General features: G+C 37.3%; 1 protein-coding gene across 2 annotated transcripts in view; it reads left to right on the top strand.

The window, feature by feature from the left end:
- The window catches only part of RhoGAP71E (Rho GTPase activating protein at 71E), a 292,611-nt gene that overhangs the window by 217,976 nt on the left and 53,192 nt on the right, over positions 1–21,443 (top strand). For both annotated transcript variants that reach the window (XM_067152936.2, XM_067152928.2), the window contains one exon: positions 15,691–15,857. In XM_067152936.2, the coding sequence (XP_067009037.1) occupies positions 15,691–15,857 (167 nt within the window). The remainder of the gene's footprint in view (positions 1–15,690; positions 15,858–21,443) is intronic.

A 21,443-nucleotide genomic window follows, 5' to 3' on the forward strand; every position in this document is an offset into this window, starting at 1 on the left:
TTCAACAGACAGACAATAGGAAGGGTGATTTCCGATGAAGAATGAAAGATAACATCTGAGAGAATGAAGAAGTACTGGGCTGACAGGAAACTGAAAAATTTGTTGTATAAAGTTGGCTAGAGTGTTCCAATAAAGGCCATAAAATGGAAAGAAATAATTGTAAATAAAAATCCGTGTACACAATTTGATAGCATTTTGTGTGCATCTTTGTGGCTACATCACCGTCTGAGCCACTCAGCCCAGCACAAGTTATTTTAACATCAATAACATAAGAATATACTTAAGCAATATTCAGTACTTAATAATGCAACCAATGAACAAAGTGACAGGATAATTTTAAGTGTATATGATGAAAGATTTTATGTATAGGCTAATTATTTTTTAACAGATTTTATGGTTATATGGCTGAAGATGGCCCAGGCTTGAACATCCGAAACTAGTACCTTCTATATATAATAATGTAACTGTGTACCAATTTGACGTATATTGATTAGGAGAAACACCCACTAGCTAAGGATAACATGATGGCAAGCATAATTGGCAGTCATACAAATTTTAGTGAAAAATGGAAGGGTATGTATAGGTACTTTAAGGAAGAAACAGGTTCCAGGAAGGACATTCAAGGAAACATTAATGAACAAGGGGAGTGTGTATGCAAGGATCTTCAAAAGGCAGAAGTATTCAGTCAGCAGTATGTAAAAATTGTTGATTACAAGGATAATGTCCAGATAGATGAGGTGACTAATACTTCTATACGAAAGAAGTATTAAAATTTACCAATGATTACGATGACATTTACAGTAAGATACAAAAGTTGAAAACTAGAAAAGCAGCTGGAATTGATAAGGTTTTGGGAGATATCCTAAAGAAAATGGGTTGGGATATAGTAGTACCATATTTGAAGTACTTATTTGATTATTGTTTGCATTAAGAAGCTATATCAGATGAATGGAGAGTTGCTATAGTAGCCCCTGTGTATAAAGGAAAGGCTGATAGACATAAAGCTAAAATTACAGGCCAGTCAGTTTGACATGCAGTGCATGTAAGCTTTGAGAAAACATTATTTCTAATTATATTAGATATGTTTGGAAAATTAATAACTGGTTCGATAGAAGACAGTTCAGGTTTAGGAAAGGTTATTACACTGAAGCTCAACTTGTAGGATTCCAGCAAAGCAGATATCCTGGATTCAGGTGGTCATGTGGACAGTATCGTGATTTACCTTTCTAAGGCATCTGATACTGTAGATCGTGGGAAGACTGCTGGCAAAAATGAGTGCAACTGGATTACACAAAAGAGTGACTGAATGGGTTGCTATATTTCTAGAAAATAAAACTCTGAGAATTAGATTAGGTGAAGCTTTATCTGACCCTGTAATAATTAAGAGGAGAATTCCTCAAGGCAGTATTATTGGACCTTTATATTTTCTTATATACCATCAATGAGATGAGTAAGCCTATATACAGGGTGAAGCATAATTCACGCACTCGGGCGTCGCAGCGCGACTCCTCACATGCCAGCAATAAAAAAATGTCTCTTACAAAATTTCATCTTGTGAGTATATCCGGCAGAAAAACGACGTTGAAGATTAGCAATCTGGCAACACTGTAACCACATGAGGGTAACTACCTCTGTCAGCAGACATTACTCGTATTGTACAGTTGGTGCAATGGATAGAGTTTTGGGGTACCATGCAGGAGGTCGAGTGGTCGATCCTGGGTTGAGGCGTATGTTTTTTATTTCGTAAATGTAGTCCAGGTGGTATGGTATCTGGCATCTTAATCGTCAACAGCGATTGCAGTGGGTCCTCTAGAAACCATTTGCACTTACATACTACGATTTTAGAAATGGACGAACAATCGTTTTCATTGGTCACGTCACGTCGTGGGCGTGAATTTATTCGTATCACTTCATCTACTAGATGTGAAACCTGTTTTCTTTGTACCCTCCTCCAATGGTCCCATAGATTAGTACCAACTATTATTCTTGCCTCGTTCAGGTCCATTACATTTCGTTAGGGCCTTACGTTACCAGTAGGCCTAGCAACGTGCTCTGCGAATAATGTCCAAACTCGTCTACAATTTGTATGTGTTATCACCGTCCGCCTCTGTGGTGTAGTGGTTAGCGTGATTAGCTGCCACCCCCGGAGGCCCGGGTTTGATTCCCGGCTCTGCCACGAAATTTGAAAAGTGGTACGAGGGCTGGAACGGGGTCCACTCAGCCTCGGGAGGTCAACTGAGTAGAGGTGGGTTCGATTCCCACCTCAGCCATCATGGAAGTGGTTTTCCGTGGTTTCCCACTTCTCCTCCAGGCGAATGCCGGGATGGTACCTAACTTAAAGCCACGGCCGTTTCCTTCCCTCTTACTTGCCTATCCCTTCCAATCTTCCCATCCTTCCACAAGGCCCCTGTTCAGCATAGCAGGTGAGGCCGCCTGGGCGAGATACTGGTCATTCTCCCCAGTTGTATCCCCCGACCAAGAGTCTGAAGCTCCAGGACACTGCCCTTGAGGCGGTAGAGGTGGGATCCCTCGCTGAGTCTGAAGGAAAAACCGAACCTGGAGGGTAAACAGATGATGATGATGATGATGATGTGTTATCACCATGGTCCCAATAATTCTGCCTTTCAACACTGCGTGTTGCGTCTGGTAACCGCATGCTGTTTAGTACGTATCTCAATGTATTATTATTATTATTATTATTATTATTATTATTATTATTATTATTATTATTATGTGCGTATGGACCCAATGGATCACGCAAAGCTCTAACGATTCTGTTTTCTGAGTTGCCAAACAGCTCTCATCCTTTCTCCGTGGATCCTTTTTCGTTCTTCTGTCCACTTTGCTCCAGTCTTCTTTTTCACTTCGTTCTCTGGTTGCACTTTCCATCCATTAATTTTTTTCCTATAAAGGTTTCTGTCCGCGGTGTCATTTGGGTTTATCTGGGCTTTTTCCAGATCCTTCTTCACTTCTAGTACCCATGGAATATTTTTTAGATGTTCTATGTAGGTGAGAATCTTGTGTGTCAGTCTACTTGCCGGCAATCTGTGGACGTGCCCATAGAATTTCAGACGTCTTTTGCGGATGTCTGCTGCAATGTTGGAATGCTCTTCTGTCTCTCTGCGTAACCTCAGCCTATATCCATCTTCTGTTTTTTATTATTATTATTATTATTATTATTATTATGTTGTAAATGTTGGATACATGTGACCTCAGAAACGGTGTCTTACTGTGTCACAGTAGGTAATGTCAGATGGAAATTAGCAAATAGAAAATGCGCCTCAACCCAGGATCGAACCATCGACCTCCTGCATGCCAACCAAATCTCTACCCACTGCACCAACTGTACAGCACGACGTGGACGTGCTGACAGCGGTAATTACCCTACATATGGTTACAGTGTTGCCAGATTGCTACTCTTTATCGTCCGTTTTCTACCGAATATACTCGCAAGACGAAATTTTGTAAGATACTTTTTTTATTGCTGGCATGTGAGGAGTCGCGCTGCGACGCCCGAGTGCGCGAATTAGGCTTCACCCTGTATAAAATCTTTCATCATATACACTTAAAATTATCCTGTCACTCTTGTTCATTGGTTGCATTAATACGTACTGAATATTGCTTAAGTATATTCTTATGTTATTGATGATGTTAAAATAACTTGTGCTGGGCTGAGTGGCTCAGACAGTGATGTAGCCACAAAGACGCGCACAATATGCTGTCAAATCGTGTACATGGATTTTTTTAATTTATTTATTTATTTATTTATTTATTTATTTATTTATTTATTTATTTATTTACATTGTATGGCCTTCATTGAACCACTCTTGCCAACTTTATACAACGAATTTTTCAGTTTCCTGTCAGCCCAGTACTTCTTCATTCTCTCGGATGCTATCTTTCTTCCTTCATCGGAAATCACCCTTCCTATTGTCTGTTTGTTGAATCTGGTTTGCAGTCTGGTTTGCTTGCCTGTGAGTTTCCTGATTTTGTTGGTTTTGTTTCTGTAATTTGTAGTTCATCCATATCTTCCTTGATTTCTGTAATCTACTTAATGTTGCACTTACTATTCCATAATTTTTCTATTATTCTCCTGATGATCCTGTTCTCTGGTGTCCTAATTAGTTGTCCAAAAAATGAAGTGCATTTCTCCCTGATTGTGCTCATTACTAGTTCTATGTCTTTGTAGACTTTACAATTAATTATTTACAAGTTACACATTAAACATGCACATTACCTAATCAACCGCTGTCACAAACAAAACACACATCAATAGACCATCATTTTTAACAACTGCCTATCACTAAGACATAGGAGACTGCAACTTTGAAACAGTTGACTGCTTACATTAGCATTAAAATTTTTACAATTAATTTATTGGGAAGTAATGAATAGGTGGTTCTCGATAAATTAATTGTGAAAATTTTAATATATTTAATTTCAATATGGTCAAAATGAAAATAGTCACTTGTAATTACTTTAACATTTTGGCCTAAACACAACTCCTGTTAAACAATAACTCCACTCCACCATCAAGACCGCTTCCTTATATATGTCGCCTGGCCAGGCTTCAAGAAGGATATCTCACAACATATCTTCCAGCAAATTCCAGAGCACCCAATACACAGTTACAATTGAAAGGAAGTTTCCACATAGTTCTCGTCTTACCTAGTGTCATTCTGGATATTATAGTGTGTTGCACAATACTGTAGCGGATTACACATCATGTATACAGGTAATAATAAATTATATACTATTATTTACAGGTCCTTACATTAACTAAACTCATATATATCTATATACAGCACGTTTCATGACATCACCTCACAAATAATACGATCGTATTGTATGTTCATCCAACTTAACTACAGAAATAATACTAAATGGATGTAAACACTTCATAGTCATACCTTACAAGTAATAATAATAATAATTATAATAATAATAATAATCATCAAATCACAAAAAGAATAATAATAATTCAAGCTCAATATTGGCATGGGTTTAAAGGATATTGTTTTCAAGTGAAATCAGTTTATCACACTTGCGTCAATAGTTGAGGTGCTGACCTTCTGACCCCAACTTGGAAGATTCGATCCTGGTTTCAGTCCAGTGGTATTTGAAGGTGCTCAAACACATTAGCCTCATATCAATAGATTTACTGGCACGTAAAATAACTCCTGCAGGACAAAGTTCCGGCACCTTGGCAACTCCGAAAACCTTGAAAAGTAGTTAGTGGGATGTAAAGCAAATAACAAACCAAACCAAACCCCATGGCACAACAGCCCCGAAGGGCCATGGCCTACCAAGCGACCACTGCTCAGCCTGAAGGCCTACAGATTATAAGGTGTCATTTGGTCAGTACGACAAATCATCTCAGCTGTTAATCTTGACTTTCTAGACCGGAAAGCAAATAACATTTTATTATTAAAATAACTTGCACATGCTTAGGTTCTTATTATAAAATTTATATAAAACAATTGTGGTATTGTATGTTGTTGACAGTGCCTTGATCGTCATTGTCGATGTGTGGTAGAATTGAAGTTCTTTTTCACAGCGTGTTTGAGTAGCATGTATGAATCTTGGCAAATAATTCTATGTTGTTGATGTTATATAGTGAGTTATCACAATAAGTGAAGTCAAATGGTTATTGGCTTAGAGGGAACATCCTTTCTGGTGTTATTTCATTTGGTTTAATGGAACATGTTGATATTATTGAAATCCCAGGAGTTGTTAAGTCTATTATTTGTGTCTGGATTGTATATGGAAGATATCTGTAAGTATAGAAAGGTCTAAATGAGGAGTTGAACAAAGTAGACTGTGGGTATAAAATGTAATAAATGTAACATACTCACTCCCTCTAGCTCATGTGGAACTTCCTAATACCACGTTCGGGTCACACTGTCCACTGTCTTCTGAGACTTCTTGTGTGGTGAGAGGATGTGGAAGATGGGGGGGGGTGCGGTAGGTGGGATTGGAGGTGGAGCTTGAAGTCGCGGTGGGGGTTGACAGAGCTGTTGAGGATCCAAGCAGCCTTCGGTCTGAGGACTAAACATACATACAATGGTGAGCAGGGAGCCGTTTTGTCAAATTTTTAGGATACGTAAATCTTGTTTTATCTCACTAAAATTATATTTGAAGTCTGTCGTGTTGGCCCATGGTTGAAAATCTGTTATGTTTTGTAGCGTTGGTATGTTCAGCGTAATGTATTGCAAAGTTCCTTTCCATCTGTCCCTTGTAACTTGCTTTACATTCTTTCCAATCCAGTCTGTAAGTTCATGAATTGTAAAATTTATTAATGGGGTTGATCACATTGGAATTATGAAAAAAGGTGGGTGTTGTTATTAGTAATTTTAAATGCTATTTTTACTTTGTTTCTTGAACAAGTTGGGTATATGGTTTATATTATTGTTATTGAAGGTAATTGTTGAGAATTCATCCTTGCTTAATTAAGTTTCATTTAGGTTTGTTTTTGATTTTAGATATTAGTTTTTTGATGAAGTCTTTGTTGAAACCATTTTTGTTTGCTATAATTCAAATAGTGTTCATTTCTTTGCACAAATTATCTTTCGATAATGGTATGTTATGTGTTCTATATATCACGCTATGTCTTCAAGAAAGGCAATCGTAGTGTATGTGGGAACTTCTGTGGTATATTGCTTTTGTCAATTACAGGTAAAATTCTCGCAAGAATTCTATTAAACCAGCTCCAAGTTATCTCGGAGGGGATTTTGCCTGAGCCTCAATGTGATTTCCAAACCTCCAGAGGCACAACAGATGTGATCTTCTGTGCTAGACAACTCCAGGAAAAATTCAGAGAGCAACAGTAGCCTCTGTATTTAGTTTTCTATGATCTGGAAAAAGTCTTTGATTCAGTACGAAGATCTGCTATGTGGAAAGTATTCAGACATTTTGGATGTCCTGAACATTATGTGGAGTTGGTTCAAGCTGTTCATGATGGAATGCCTGGACAGGTTCTTCATGGTAACTCAGTATCAGATTCGTTCCCAATCACTCATGGATTGAAACAAGGCTGTGTGCTTGCTCCTACACTCTTTGCACTGTACGTGCTGCATGAATCATCTGCAAATAACTTAGGCATGGATACTTCACTCACAAAGACGTACTCTGGTTAACCGGGTGACAGAACTGCAGTATGCCGATGACACCGCATCTCCTGCTCTTAACACTTGCAGAACTACAGCAGTCAGTCAATTGCTTTAAAACTGCAGGTGATCACTTTGGTCTTGCCATTAATGAGTAAAAAAAAAAAGCAAAGGTACTTGCACAACTTGCCCCAGGATTAACTCTTCCTGAGTTCAGAATCTCCATCTTAGACACAACCCTGGAGCAGGTTGTTCACTTTACATATCTTGGAAGCATCTTGTCTAAACGGTGTACCTGTGAACAAGATGTTGATAAATGATCCGGGGCTGCTCATGCAACATTTGGACGGTTAATGCATAGTCTTCATGAGTAATGACCTAAAACTGCATACCAGACTCGTGGTGTGCAAAGTTGTTGTCATTTCCACGCTACTGTATGGCTGTGAAACTTTAACACTCTGTCGCTGTGATATCAAAAAACTTGAGTGCTTCCACCAACAAAAAATTAGATGCATCTTGAATATCAAGTGGGAGGACTATGTGAATAACACTGCATTTCTTGACAAAGCGCAGCTAAATAGCATTGAGGCAACAATCATTGCTCATCAACTGAGATGGTTAGGCCATGTTCACTGCATAAGTGATACCAGGCTTCCCCGCTAAATTCTTTATGGTGAACTTTGCTCCAGCAGTAGACCTCATGGAGCCCCTCTTAAGCGTTTTAAGGACCAGCTGAAACACATCATGAAGACAATTGGTATAAATATACAGACATGGGAAGAATGTGCTGGGGACTGTTCACTGTGGTGGAACACTACATCCACCACTGTCAACTTGTTGGAAAGAGAATGCCGCAGACATCAAGAGGCCAAGCGACAAGCAAGGAAACTCCGTCAATTACAACCCCATCCTCCTGCATCCATTCAGTGTGGTTTGTGTGGTCGTATGTTTTATGACAAGATTGGTCTGTTTCGTCATCACAAACACATCCATAAACTAAGTTGAACTGCTCACTTTACGCAGGAAGAAGTTATATATACTCGGATCGAGTTACAGCCAACTACGATACCACACTGCTCTTTTTTTTTTTTTTTTAATGTTGGGGTGCATAGAATTCTGACTTATGGTATTTGCTTTTTGTGTAGGTTTCCCATAGTTGTATTCTAAATAGTTGTTTATTCTAATGACTGTTAAGTCTAAGTAATTGAGTGATTGGTTTCTGCTTCTACTGTGAACTTAATGTGGGGGTCCAGTGTATTTATTTTCTCTAGTAATTGGTTGCTATTGCAAAAACATAATCTGTGTATCTCATCCCGTAATAGATGTCTACGACGAAATTCTAAAAGAATTCACTTATATTAGGTCCACCTGTTCATTTCTGCTATTTATTAAATGGTCTGTTTAAAAGTTACATAGTAGTTTAAAATACCTTGGACATGTTTCGACCTGGCTTAGAGGTCATCATCAGCAAAATAACAAAGAAGAAAGACATACGACAAAAAACACTGATATATAAAAATTCAAGATAAAACACAGTCAACAAATGTAATGGGAGTTTACGTTGAAATGTACATATTGTAGCTTCACTATTAAAAATATATTCAAGTATAACGGAGAACTGTTAAAAATATACATGGGTTTAAACTTGGACAAAATAAATTGATAGTGTGGGTTCAAGCGTATTTAGTGCAATATTACATAGCTGGAGGAAATATTTAAGAAAACTAGTGAAGACAGTTGGATGTTGTTCTAATCTGTCATATTTCTGGAAAACGGAGTGAAGTTTATAAAAGATCCGTTGTAATGCATCACAGAGAACGCTAGTATAGCCAGGATCTGAAAGTGGAAATAAAAAGCAGAGTATGAGAACGAAAAAAATGACGTAGAGGTTAAAGATAGTATTAGGAATCGCAAAATATTACTCACGTCCTATTTTCTCCAGCTCTATGTTTGTGTAGATCAGGTTGGGTCGGTGTTGATCTCTGCACTGACTGGCAACCATTCTGATGTTGCGTTGGGTGGAAGAAACGGCGGATGAGGGGCGGGAGAGTGAGGACAGACCAGTAATGCGTGATGTGATAGAGTTAATTGAGCTTTGCTTAAAATCTTTCTCGATTGTTGTGTCAACTAGGATGTTCGTTTTTTCTTGGATTTCGTTAAGATTTTAGATGGGATTTGATTTTTGATCGATGTTTCTGTAAATGTTTTCAAAGATGTTTAATAAAGTTCCCTTTTTGGTTGAAAATCCACAGCCTGTTTCCAGTCTTTCGACCAGGTCAGGAATGGAATGAATGAAGCCCCTATCTAGTGGCGAGGATAGGAATTGTGCTGCTTGCCGAAGTCTGTCCCACTCCTCTGGGGCAGTGATTAATTAATGACAGATGAAATTAAATGATATTGGCTTACCTGCCAAGAATTCCAGTTTTTCTGTAAAATGCACGGATTTTGAGTGTGTTTTACTGTTGTACAGATGAACGACGTTATTGTACAGATTTTGAATATCCGCACTTGTTTTCGCTTTCTGCGTCTAAATCGGATTTCTTTGACTTTCGATACTAGCTGAAATTCGTCCGGTAAATGTATCTATAATCACATTATCGATTATCACCGTGCTTTCGTCACCTGTTCAACCTCAGCTGCTACTTCATTCACTAAGATGTTCCCAGACAAGTAGCAGGCTGTGATTTTGAAGAAAATAAATCAGTGAAAAGTAGCAGGCTGTGAATTTATATATGACTTTTGAAACTGCGTCGTGCTTCATAGCAGTTGAAAGGCTTTGTTTGTGTGTGGGTATGAGGTTATGAGTAACATTGGCAGTTGTTCTGAAACTCGTGGAATTGTGTGACGAATTTGTAAGTGATTTAGTATTTTTAGTGGTGTTTGTAATGAGTTCAACTAAGGAACGATATTAGCAGTCTTTCTGGGAGGCATTTTCTGCTGAATTTCCTTGTTTGATACGATCATGGAAAGGCGAAATATTCATATCCTGTTCCGTGTGCTCATGTGATATAAACGATTCTCACGGAGGTAGAACAGAATTAGTAAATTACATTAAATCTGTTAAACACAATACAAAATTTAAGGATGGCAGTCAGAAAATTAATTCATTTTTTACCTTTTCTGGAGCCGACCTTGATATAGTAAGAGTGGAATGCTTGTTCACTTCATTTTAAATTGTTCATAATATTCCGTTAGCTACTGCCGATCATGCTGGTGCTCTGTTTCGGAAAATGTTTCCAGGTTCATAAATTGCAAAAAAAAAAAAAAAAAAAAAAAAAAAAAAAAAATATATATATGGCTGTGATCGTATGAAAACCACACACATTTTGAAAGAAATGGCTACGGATTCACTAACTGTGAAATTACCAACATTACGTTCCATTGAATCACCCACCAAGGCTGGGACAGACAACACTGAGCTATCTTTTCCTGCTTTGCCACAAAACAAGTGATGACAATAGGGTAAAGCTTGGCATTACTATTATTGCTCCCATCTGTAGCTAAAGAAAATGGTTTGCGTTGCATTTAACCAACGAGTTGATAAACTTAACCATAATAGGTATTTATTTGATCCTGTATTGACTTGTCTGAATCTATTAAAGGAACTATTTAAAATAGTTTGTTGGGTCCACCTTGTCAATACACTTTTAATGATTGAAATTATTTATTATATCATACATGTTTCAGTGTGCTCAGTGTGTCAGTTACTAACTTAACATCATTTACGATCCCAAAAGTCGAGCCTAGTATTTCCAAAGACCATGAAAAGAGGAAAGCTACTGTGTCGTCAGAATTGGTCTTTCCCAAAAGATTTGCATGTGTCTCAAAATCTGATGCTAAAGAATAAGAACATTATTCAAAATCATGAACATTTTTTTATGGTTCTGTCATCAGGCTTAAATAAGGCATACTGTGCCTTCTTGTTTGCTGTCATTCCTTTATTTGAGAATCTCAATTCTACACTTCAGAGTGCTTCCCCTCACATTCATAAACTACTAGAACTAATGACGAACATGTTAAAGCAGCTGCTTTTTAGATATGTTAAACCAAAAGTGATCAAAAGTTCCCTTTTATTAAAAGTTCCATACCATTCTATTGAGAATCAGAGCTAGTCATTGGCATTGAGACAATGAACTTGATGAAGAAACTTACGCTAATGATAGAGATAAATCAGCATTCTTTCCATCTGCCAGGGTTTACTTCTGCACAGCATGTGTTTGTATTATTAACAAGTTCCCTCTCTATGTTGAAGTACTGAAACATGCTAAGTCTGCAGATGTTTCAAAATTTGAAGATGCCCAGTTTTCTTCTATACAATTCTTATAGAAAGATTTCCATCATTGCTGTCGAGGAAGGACAGTGAGCCGGTTGAGGATGCAATGAATGTGCTTCAGGGCCAATTTGTAGCTCTTCAGATTGATGACTGTTCTACTGTTGATAGTGAGAATCTGACAGATGACACCAAATGGGCTCACTTGATGAACATTCGTGGAGCTGATGGTGTTCCTAAGAATGATAGGATATCCAGGCTAATGCTTTCTGTTCTGACTCTTCCGCACAGCAATCCTGAGTGTGAACGTGTATTCAGCTTGGTGAAAAAGAACCAGTTTAGGTCCTCAATGTTAAATGAAATTCTGGATTCTATTTCTGTTTTGAAAACCAGAAGTACTGGTCCATGTTACTCGAGTAGTGCGGGAAACTCATACAATTAGTATACACTAGCAGTTTACATCGCAAGATTGAGTTTCTCACCCTTCGTCTCCTTGGCTAACAAATGAAATTAAGTCAGTCGTGGCAAATCGTGATGCATGGTATGGGCGATTTAGGCAAACTGAAAGCACTAGTGATTTCAAAAATTACTGTATTCTTCAAAATCAAGTTAAGCAATTAATTCGTAACAGCAAGTATAAATATATTCAAGAGATAACAAACAGACGAAGTTCAGCACTGATATGGAAACATTTGCATCAGATGGCTATAGGTCGCAGCCTGACCAAGCAGGCACCCAGTATACCACTTGATGATCTAAATTCTCATTTTACGAAAGCAGCATACACTAATAATGATATTACTAACAATAATGACTATGATAATAACAATCCTAATAATGATAATGCTATAAATGCTCATTCCCGAGTAAATCAAGTAAAATTCACATTCAAAAAAGTTGGTGCGAACGATGTGAAGCATGTTATTTACTCCCTCAAGTCAGATGCTCCGGGTAATGACGACATACTATTATCTTTCATAAAAAATATTATTGGTGCAATATTACCTATTCTGACGCATATATTTAATCATTGCCTCGTACAAGGAGTATTCCCAACTGTGTGGAAGTACGGTATCGTCATTTCCATTCCTAAGAAGAATTCTCCTAGTTTACCATCAGATTATCACCCTATATCCATTCTCCCAACCCTTTCCAAAGTACTAGAACGCTTGGTACACGAACGAGTCCTCACTTACTTTACTAACTGCTCGCTGCTTGACCCTTACCAATCTGGTTTCAAGAAAGGACACAGCACAAAGACTGCCCTACTGAAAGTAACTGATGATATCCGACACGCAATGGACACTCGACAAGTGACTGTACTTGTTCTACTTGATTTTTCTAGTGCTTTTGATACTGTTGTTCCTCAACTGCTACTTTCAAAATTGGATTCATTAAATTTCAGCAAGACGGCAATAAACGTTAAGAAAGAAGTAAGTATAAATAACCACCTAATCGATACTTTATTAATGCCTCAGGCAAAATTGAATAAAATTAAAACTTACAGGACATGTTTCGACCACTTAGTGGTCCTCTTCAGCTGTATAAATAAAGAACTGAAAAGAAAAACATTATGACAATAAGCACAAATAAAAGTTCTTTGGAGACTCCTTTGATAAAAATGGAGGTCATCAGAATAGGTCATCTTGCCTCTCGTTCTTGTTTGGAAGAGATGTTTATTCTAGAGGACCCCAAACAAGAACGAGAGGCAAGATGACCTATTCTGATGACCTCCATTTTTATCAAAGGAGTCTCCAAAGAACTTTTATTTGTGCTTATTGTCATAATGTTTTTCTTTTCAGTTCTTTATTTATACAGCTGAAGAGGACCACTAAGTGGTCGAAACATGTCCTGTAAGTTTTAATTTTATTCAATTTTGCCTGAGGCATTAATAAAGTATCGATTAGGTGGTTATTTATACTTACTTCTTGATTAAACATCGATACGGTCATGAAATGGACAACTTATAATAAGGCAATAAACATTTTCAGTTCGTACCTCAAAAATCGCCATCAGTGTGTCAAAGCAAATAATAACAGATCTGAGTGGCTTAACAAACCCCTCTTGGTGTCCCCCAAGGGTCTGTACTTGGACCATTGCCGTTTGCAATTTACTTGCATGATGTTGCCAAATCGATTACACATTTATGCTGATAATCTGCAGATGTACTACCACTCAAGAACTGATAAAATGCTGATAAAGTGCTGTACAAGTTAATGCAGATTTAAGTCTCATAAGTAATTTTGCATTAAGTAACAATCTCAAAATTAATCCCTTTCAAACGCAAAAAACACAAAAAACTTGCACGTCTTAAAACAATACGAAATTCCTCCTGTAGCACTAAACAATACCATTATTCCATATTGTGAAACAATTATGAATCTTGGTGTGGCTATAAGTGAAACATTGAACTGGTCGCAACATGTGACAAAAGTGTGCCAAAAGATATATCAAAGCCTGCATCCCCTGAAGCGGTTTAAAAATATATTTTCTTGGTCCATAAAAATAAAGCTCATTCAATCACTTTTGTTTCCAATTCTCAAATACTGTGATACAGTTTTTATTGATATCAGTAACGAGCAAGGCATGAGACTGCAACGTGCCCAAAATGCATGCAACAGGTATGCATTTGACATACGACCATATGCCCACGTATCCCCATACTGTAGACAATTATCTTGGTTATGACTCAATGACAGACGTAGACTCCATGCAACTTCTTTGGTATATCAAGTGCTTTCTGAAAACACTCCTCCTTACTTTGCACCAGATTTTGGTACCTTAGTTCCCTGCACCTGTTCAATACCCGGTCAGGCTGTACGCTAGAAATTCCTGTGCATCGAACCACAACCTACAACAGATCGTTCATGATCACCGCCACGAGCTGATGGAATGAACTCCCCAATGACATCAGGAAAGCTAAATCTAAGACAAAATTTAAAATCCTTTGCCGGCGTCATCTTATAAGCACTTCCAGTCTTTCTTGAGTGTGAATGGTATGCATGAATGAGAGTGAATATGGTTATTTATTGTAATGTGTTCCTGTTTATACTTTAGTTATACTTCACTCACTTAAGTTAGTTTAGGTAGTGATATTTTAGTTGCTTTAGTTATACTTTAGGTTGTAAAGATTTCATGTTCAAATTTTATGTAAAAATATACATGAAGTGGTTAAGTGTAAGAAAGGGCCGGGAGCCCTAACTTCGCCACAATAAAGACGCTTTAATAATAATAATAATAATAATAATAATAATAATAATAATAATAATAATAATAATAATAATAAAGTTGCTCTTACTGAGTAACGTTGGGACTGTTGTAAAATGCTGCACTTTACATTTCCTTGATTTCATTCATTTCTTATTTTCTGATATTCTTCTTTGTACATTTATTCTACACTGCACTTAAGATCTGACATTTTATCCTTCTGTAGTCTTCCGTGCTTTCCATGAGCATTCTCTGCTGTAATCTGGCACTTTCTAGGTACCTGTTTTTTTGTGCTTTAAGCATTATGTGAAGCCTTTCCAATGTCATAATATATTTTATTCCACTATCATTTCATTCTTGACTCCCATCTCATTTGTCTTTTTCTGTGCAGACTTGTTATACTTCATTATGACCAAAATGTGGTCACTGTTAAGATCTGGTACAGGATAACTGTAGTATGACTTAATTAGTTTTGCCATTTAACAAATATTTAGTCAATTTGGGATTTTCTCATTTTCCACATGTAGCATCTTCCCTTCAAATAGTGTATTAGTAATAACCGCCTGATGCTGGTGAGTATGGCAAGTACTTAAAATCACAGGAATAGAACCAGCTTTAAGATCTGCGGCCGTGAAAGCCTTTTTTTGATATGGCAAGTACTTGTTCACTTTTATATACACTGTTGAAACTTTGAGAATCTTACTGGACAGTTATGAACTTTATGTATATTCCTGAGAGTTGTTATCTAACAGATGTGAAAATAATTAATATTCAGGTTTGAGCTCATAGTTCTTTTTCTAAAATACCAGTACAACTATATTTTCTCAATATTTATAATTTTTCCATTATCTCCAGCAGTGTCTGGCCACACCCCAAAGAACCATGGTGCACCATTTGGGAATCACTTTAAAAGAAGTCTTATTTTAGTGTTCTGGAAGTTAATGAGTTTTATTTAAATGTCTTTCTGTTAGAAATTGATAACCTTTTAGTGTTACATTAGAAATATTTGCCTGCTTCATTTATTATTTTGTTGTAGTGAAAGAATTAACCCAGAAAACATTTTGAGACCTTTGCTATATACCTTATATCTGTTTCTTTCTACTTCAGCTATGTCCCATCAGGAAGAGAGCCAGTCTACTCCAGCACTGATCCATGTACCAGAAGGGTATGATCCAACAGCTCCAAGTACTTCTTTGGGCATCATTCCAGAAAATAATCTGTTAGAGAGTTACACAAGGTTGTCAATTAGCTTAGAAGAGAATGGATTGTTCAAGGTAATTTGATAAAGAATAGATTTAAAATGCTAAATCAACAAATGCCTTATAAATGAAAATAAAAAATCCAATTTTAAAGAAATCTATAAAATATCAATAAAGTGATAAAATTATGTACTGATTAAGGCTGATTTTGAGAGCTGCTGGAGATGTGTATTGTGTTCTGTTCATCTTGGGGCTCGAACTGGTCTATCTCCTTGATGGAGACCCATCCACAAACACACGGTATTCTATATTCTTCTTCCCATCGGAGCAGCCACAGCCAAATACATATTGCACTGTAGACATTCCATCCTGTTCGATGAAACCAAACTGCTAGCCTCTCATCATCACTTTCATCACAGAACAATCAAAGAAGCCATAGAAATTTAAAAAAATCCAAGTAACTTCAATTATTATTATTATTATTATTATTATTATTATTATTATTATTATTATTATTATTATTATTATTATTATTATTATTATTTCATGTCAGAGCATGATATCAAATTCCGTTTTTTCTTTTTTCCATTTACATGAAAGACTGTACCTTTCTTAGTACATCTGTTAAGTTTCATAGCTAAATTCGGCATTTTGGCAGAGATATAGCATATTATGTGAGACCATGTGCACATCTGTCAATGGGGTGTGTGTGGCATCAACTGTCAGTGTCCTCTGTATAAATTCTCGGTTGCTGTTTTTGTATCACCGGACCGATTGCAGATTTGTTGTGGACTAAAAATGGCTGCCTGTAGTTCGAGAGACTTTGGGTGTAGTCAAGGAACCATGAACAGGAAGGTGCAAGCTGCTTTTGTTTTAATATGTATTCCAGTTCTGATGTATTCCATGTGGTGAGCAGCAGCTTTGTGGTATGTTATCTTTGTGAGTGTTTACATATTATTTCGGAATAACAGTGGGGAAAGAAAGGTAGTGTGGCGAGGTCCAAAAAGAGGTGTTTCCTTGGAAATCAACATACAAACAGGGATAATGAAGCCAGTGATCTTCAGAGACCTGGAACTTCTAAAAATCGTGCATCTGCCAGGAAGCTTGATTTGAAGGTTAGCCTGGAACGAAGTACACTGACAAGTGAAGAAACTGTGCATAGTCTACATAATGTTGGTTGTAGGATTGTATATCTTCCTAGTTTATATACTGCTATAAGTGAGAATCTGTGTTGTAAAGTCTGCCATAACAACATTACGTTGGTAGAAATTGCTATGCATGGTCTGGCCAGTACATTCAACGAATCCTTCAATAATAAAGTGTGGACAATTTGCCCAAAAAACACAAACAGTGGAGGAAAAATGGTGTGCATTGCTGCTTTTGATGCTGAGAATTCATTCAATGATGGCAATGCCAGCAAGTTACAAGTGTTACAGAAACTGGATGTGACTGTGGGGGAGATATCAGAAACTGTTCTGAATCAGCGCGATATTCTTCGAGTGAAATCTGCAGAGAAGAGGCATCGAGAGACATCCAAGGAGGTAAGGAGAATCCGGAGAAGACTCGGACTTGAAAAACACTATAAAGACATTGAGTTGGTAGGCGAAACATATGTTCCAGGGTCTTTTTGAGCACAGTGTAAGTCGATGCAAAGTGTTGAAATTTCAAAGCTATTTTCCCAAAAGTTTTTTTTTTTTTTTGGCGGGAAAAACACAGTATCTTCGGAAATATTTGAGATAACTGCATGAAATTTGGCATTAATATCCCTAATATATAAGTAATAATAATAATAATAACGTAAATGTTTCCACCTTTTCAATACAATATATTCACAAAATTACAAAATTATACGGTACTAGTTTCGACCCATCTAGGGGTCATCATCAGCCGTATTGGAGCAAAGATCATTTGTGGCGAAATCCTAAGACAATATTATTTTAAAGAATAACAAGTGAAATGAGATGTTATGGTAATAGTATGTATATTCCTTGTATTATTAACTATTACCATAACATCTCATTTCACTTGTTATTCTTTAAAATAATATTGTCTTAGGATTTCGCCACAAATGATCTTTGCTCCAATACGGCTGATGATGACCCCTAGATGGGTCGAAACTAGTACTGTATAATTTTGTAATTTTGTGAATATATTGTATTGAAAAGGTGGAAACATTTACGTTATTATTATTATTACTTATATATTATTCTCAGTTCAATACGGACCAAAAACATGAAATTCATAACCATCAATTAATATCCCTGTTAATGATCTCTACAGGATGAAGCACGTTCATGAAGTTATATAATTATGATATACTTGGAAAATTAAACAAAAACTGTTAAATTTTTGAGAGACAAATTAAATTTTTAATTTTTAAAAAACAATTTCCGTTATAACATTTATAGTGCTTCATCCTTGAGATTTAAGCATCTTCTTTACAGGAAATAATAATCAATTCAGATCAGTATTTTTTTGTTAAATCGTGTTTTTGTGCTTTAAAAAGTTAAAAAAGTCACGAATATGTTTTTTAAATAACTCGTGTAATACTTAATATACTATTCCCATTCATATATGAAATGGAAGCTCTATATGTCTATTAGAAGTATGTCAGTTTTTGTAATTCTATGTTACATATTAGTGAAGCTATTATGTAATATTTATCTGCATGCACAAACCGACTCTTGCGGTGTATGAACAGTACATAAATGAAAATCGCTAATCGAGTTTTAAAGAAATCCATAAAATATCAATAAAGTGATAAAATTATGTACTGGATGGTTATGGCTTATTTTGAGAGCTGCTGGAGATATGTAATTACAAAATACATGGCACTTTACAGATATAATTTGTGCGTCACTGAGTCCATCCAATAATCAGTGACCACAATACCCTCTTTGGTCGCGTGAACAATATCTTGAAGTGTACATTGAACACATTGTAGTTGACAGTTATACATGTGTGGGGTAGTGTGTTTTTCCCCACAGTCATGAAGTTTTGTCTGTTTTCAATAGAGGTGAGGGATTATGATTGTCCAACATCTGGAACCTAGCACTAAAAGGACAAGGAGAATCAGAAATAAACTGTCTGCCTCAGTGTTCGTGGATGCCTTCAGTTTTTGTGTCAGCAGAATGTGGGAAACAATATTATCATAAAAATCATAAAAAGGACACTATCCCAGAAGGCAGCACTTGCACTGCACAGTCTAACTGCAGAATATAAATACATCTGCCTTTCTCTCCTCTATCAGTCAGCCTTGACAAAGCCTACTGGAAAGATGGTGAACATCAGCCACTCGCCAACTCTGGACATGCGACAGCAGCCCGAGGCACCACGGATAACAGCATTGTGATGCTGCTCTGTCGCACTATGCCACCATTGTTCAGTTAGATCGAGTATTTGGCCCTTATTGATTATTTCAATAATACCTATATCGTTATTGATATCTTGGAATTGATAGACCAAATGGAAGCGAGAGACTTCCTCCCCTCGTCATAGGATAGTTCGATAGGCCACAATGTTTTAAAGGAGTCGGGTACTCTCCGTGCAAGATCAAGGCATCTAAAAATGCATACAATACAGTAATTCAATGAATAAAAGGACTTACACAGGGGAGCTTCATCTTTGAATCATGTATTTTTTTCTTTCGTTGCATGAGGTTATGTTTGCCAGCAGGTTATCCAAGTGCATTATTTGAATGCACCTTGTTGTATACATTTTGGAAATAGTTTTTCTTCTATGGCATTTGAAAGGTTTAAACTTACTATATCCTCTTTGGTTTAAACTGTGAATGAAGGTTAATTGCATGCAGTGATGAGTGACGCGGCAAGGATTGGCATTTCTGAATTACGAGTTAGCGGTTAATTCGAAATCGCGTAATTTGAAGCCCAATTTTTGCATCCCAATGACTTCGAATTAACAAGGTTTTACTGTAATGACAATCCGCTATAGCGAGTACATTTTCACCATTATGAACTCTCACTATAATGGACTTCTACTGTATTTATATTTTGAAGCCTTTCAAAAATACAATTTGATTTCTACCAAACCAGTTAAATAGTTTAAGATCATCCTGTTGGATATTGTGACGGTGTCTGCCATTTTGTGTAAGACCTTGAGGAGGAGCAAGATGGGTCGACTCCACTGGGAACCACAGAAGTCACTACTTAGATGCCGACTCGCGCAGCCAAAGAAGGCAGCTAGTCTATTTAAGGTCGACTGGATGGAGTACACGGAACACAGTCATGTGGTTGCAGTGTAGAGTTGAATGTCAACAGTGCACTATTCCAGTTGAGGAGTGTCTGTTCAAATGGCCTTTTCTACCTAAGAAAATTGCAAAAAACACAAGGAAATGTATAATAAAAGGCACGTGGAATGTACCCATGATCAATATATGGAGTAAGTTGCCCTGCGGTTAGGGGTGCGCAGCTCTGAGCTTGTATTCGGGAGATAGGGGTTCGAACCTCCTCCACTGTTGGCAGCCCTGAGGATGGTTTTCTGTGGTTTCCCATTTTCACACCAGGCAAATGTTGGGGCTGTACCTTAATTAAGACCAATGCCGCTTCCTTCCCACTCCTTGCCATTTCCTGTCCCATCGTCACCATAAGACCTATCTGTGGCGGTGCGACGTAAAACAAGTTGTAAAGAAAAAAATAACGTAAAACCAGTGTGACTGAGAGGTGTTTTTTTTTTTAATATTAAAAATTAGCAGTTAATAAATTTGAGTCAATAGAATTTAAACTATACCAGTGGTTGTGTTCGTCACCCCTGCCATGTTACAATATCTTTCCTCTCTTGAGCATTTAAGACTTTTCTGTCATTATTACCTCTCTGCTTCTATTGCTGTTAGGAAGTTGTATCTCTCATCTTCACATAATTTGATTTACTGTTGCCGAGGTCAGTAGCCGCACTTGCTTAAGTGCGGCCAGTATCCAGTATTCAGGAGATAGTGGGTTTGAACCCCACAGTCGTTGCCCTGAAGATGGTTTTCCATGATTTCCCATTTTCATACCAGGCAAGTACCTTCATTAAGGTCACAGCCACTTCCTTCCCACTCCTTGCCCTTTCCTATCCCATCATCGCCATAAGACCTATCTGTGTCGGTGTGACGTAAAACAACTTGTAAAAAAAATTACTGTTGAAAATATTTAATTGTGAAAAATACTAAATTGAACTTGTTGATTAAAGTTTCATAAAAACCAAACCCCATGGCACTACAGCCCTTGAAGGGTCTTTGCCTACCAAGCGACCGCTGCTCAGCCCGAAGGCCTGCAGATGACAAGGTGTCGTGTGGTCAGCACGACGGATCCTCTTGGCCGTTATTCTTGGCTTTCTAGACCGGGGCCGCTATCTCACTGACAGATAGCTCCTCAGTTCTAATCACGTAGGCTGAGTGGACCTCGAATCAGCCCTCACGTCCAGGTAAAAATCCGTGATCTGGCCGGGAATTGAACCCGGAGCCTCTGGGTAAGAGGCAGGCATGCTACCCCTACACCACGGGGCTGGCTTAAAGTTTCATACTAATCAATTAATTTAAGGGTCATATGACAAACTTTCATGTTAGATATATAAAATTCGTAGTTTAGAAATAAAATACAACCAAGATATAACTTGTTTTAGAAGTGTAGCTGTGACAGCGAACATATACCCAGGCGGCAGCTT

This window comes from Anabrus simplex, chromosome 1, assembly GCF_040414725.1.
Source record: "Anabrus simplex isolate iqAnaSimp1 chromosome 1, ASM4041472v1, whole genome shotgun sequence".
In the NCBI taxonomy this organism is placed as follows: Eukaryota; Metazoa; Arthropoda; class Insecta; order Orthoptera; family Tettigoniidae; genus Anabrus; species Anabrus simplex.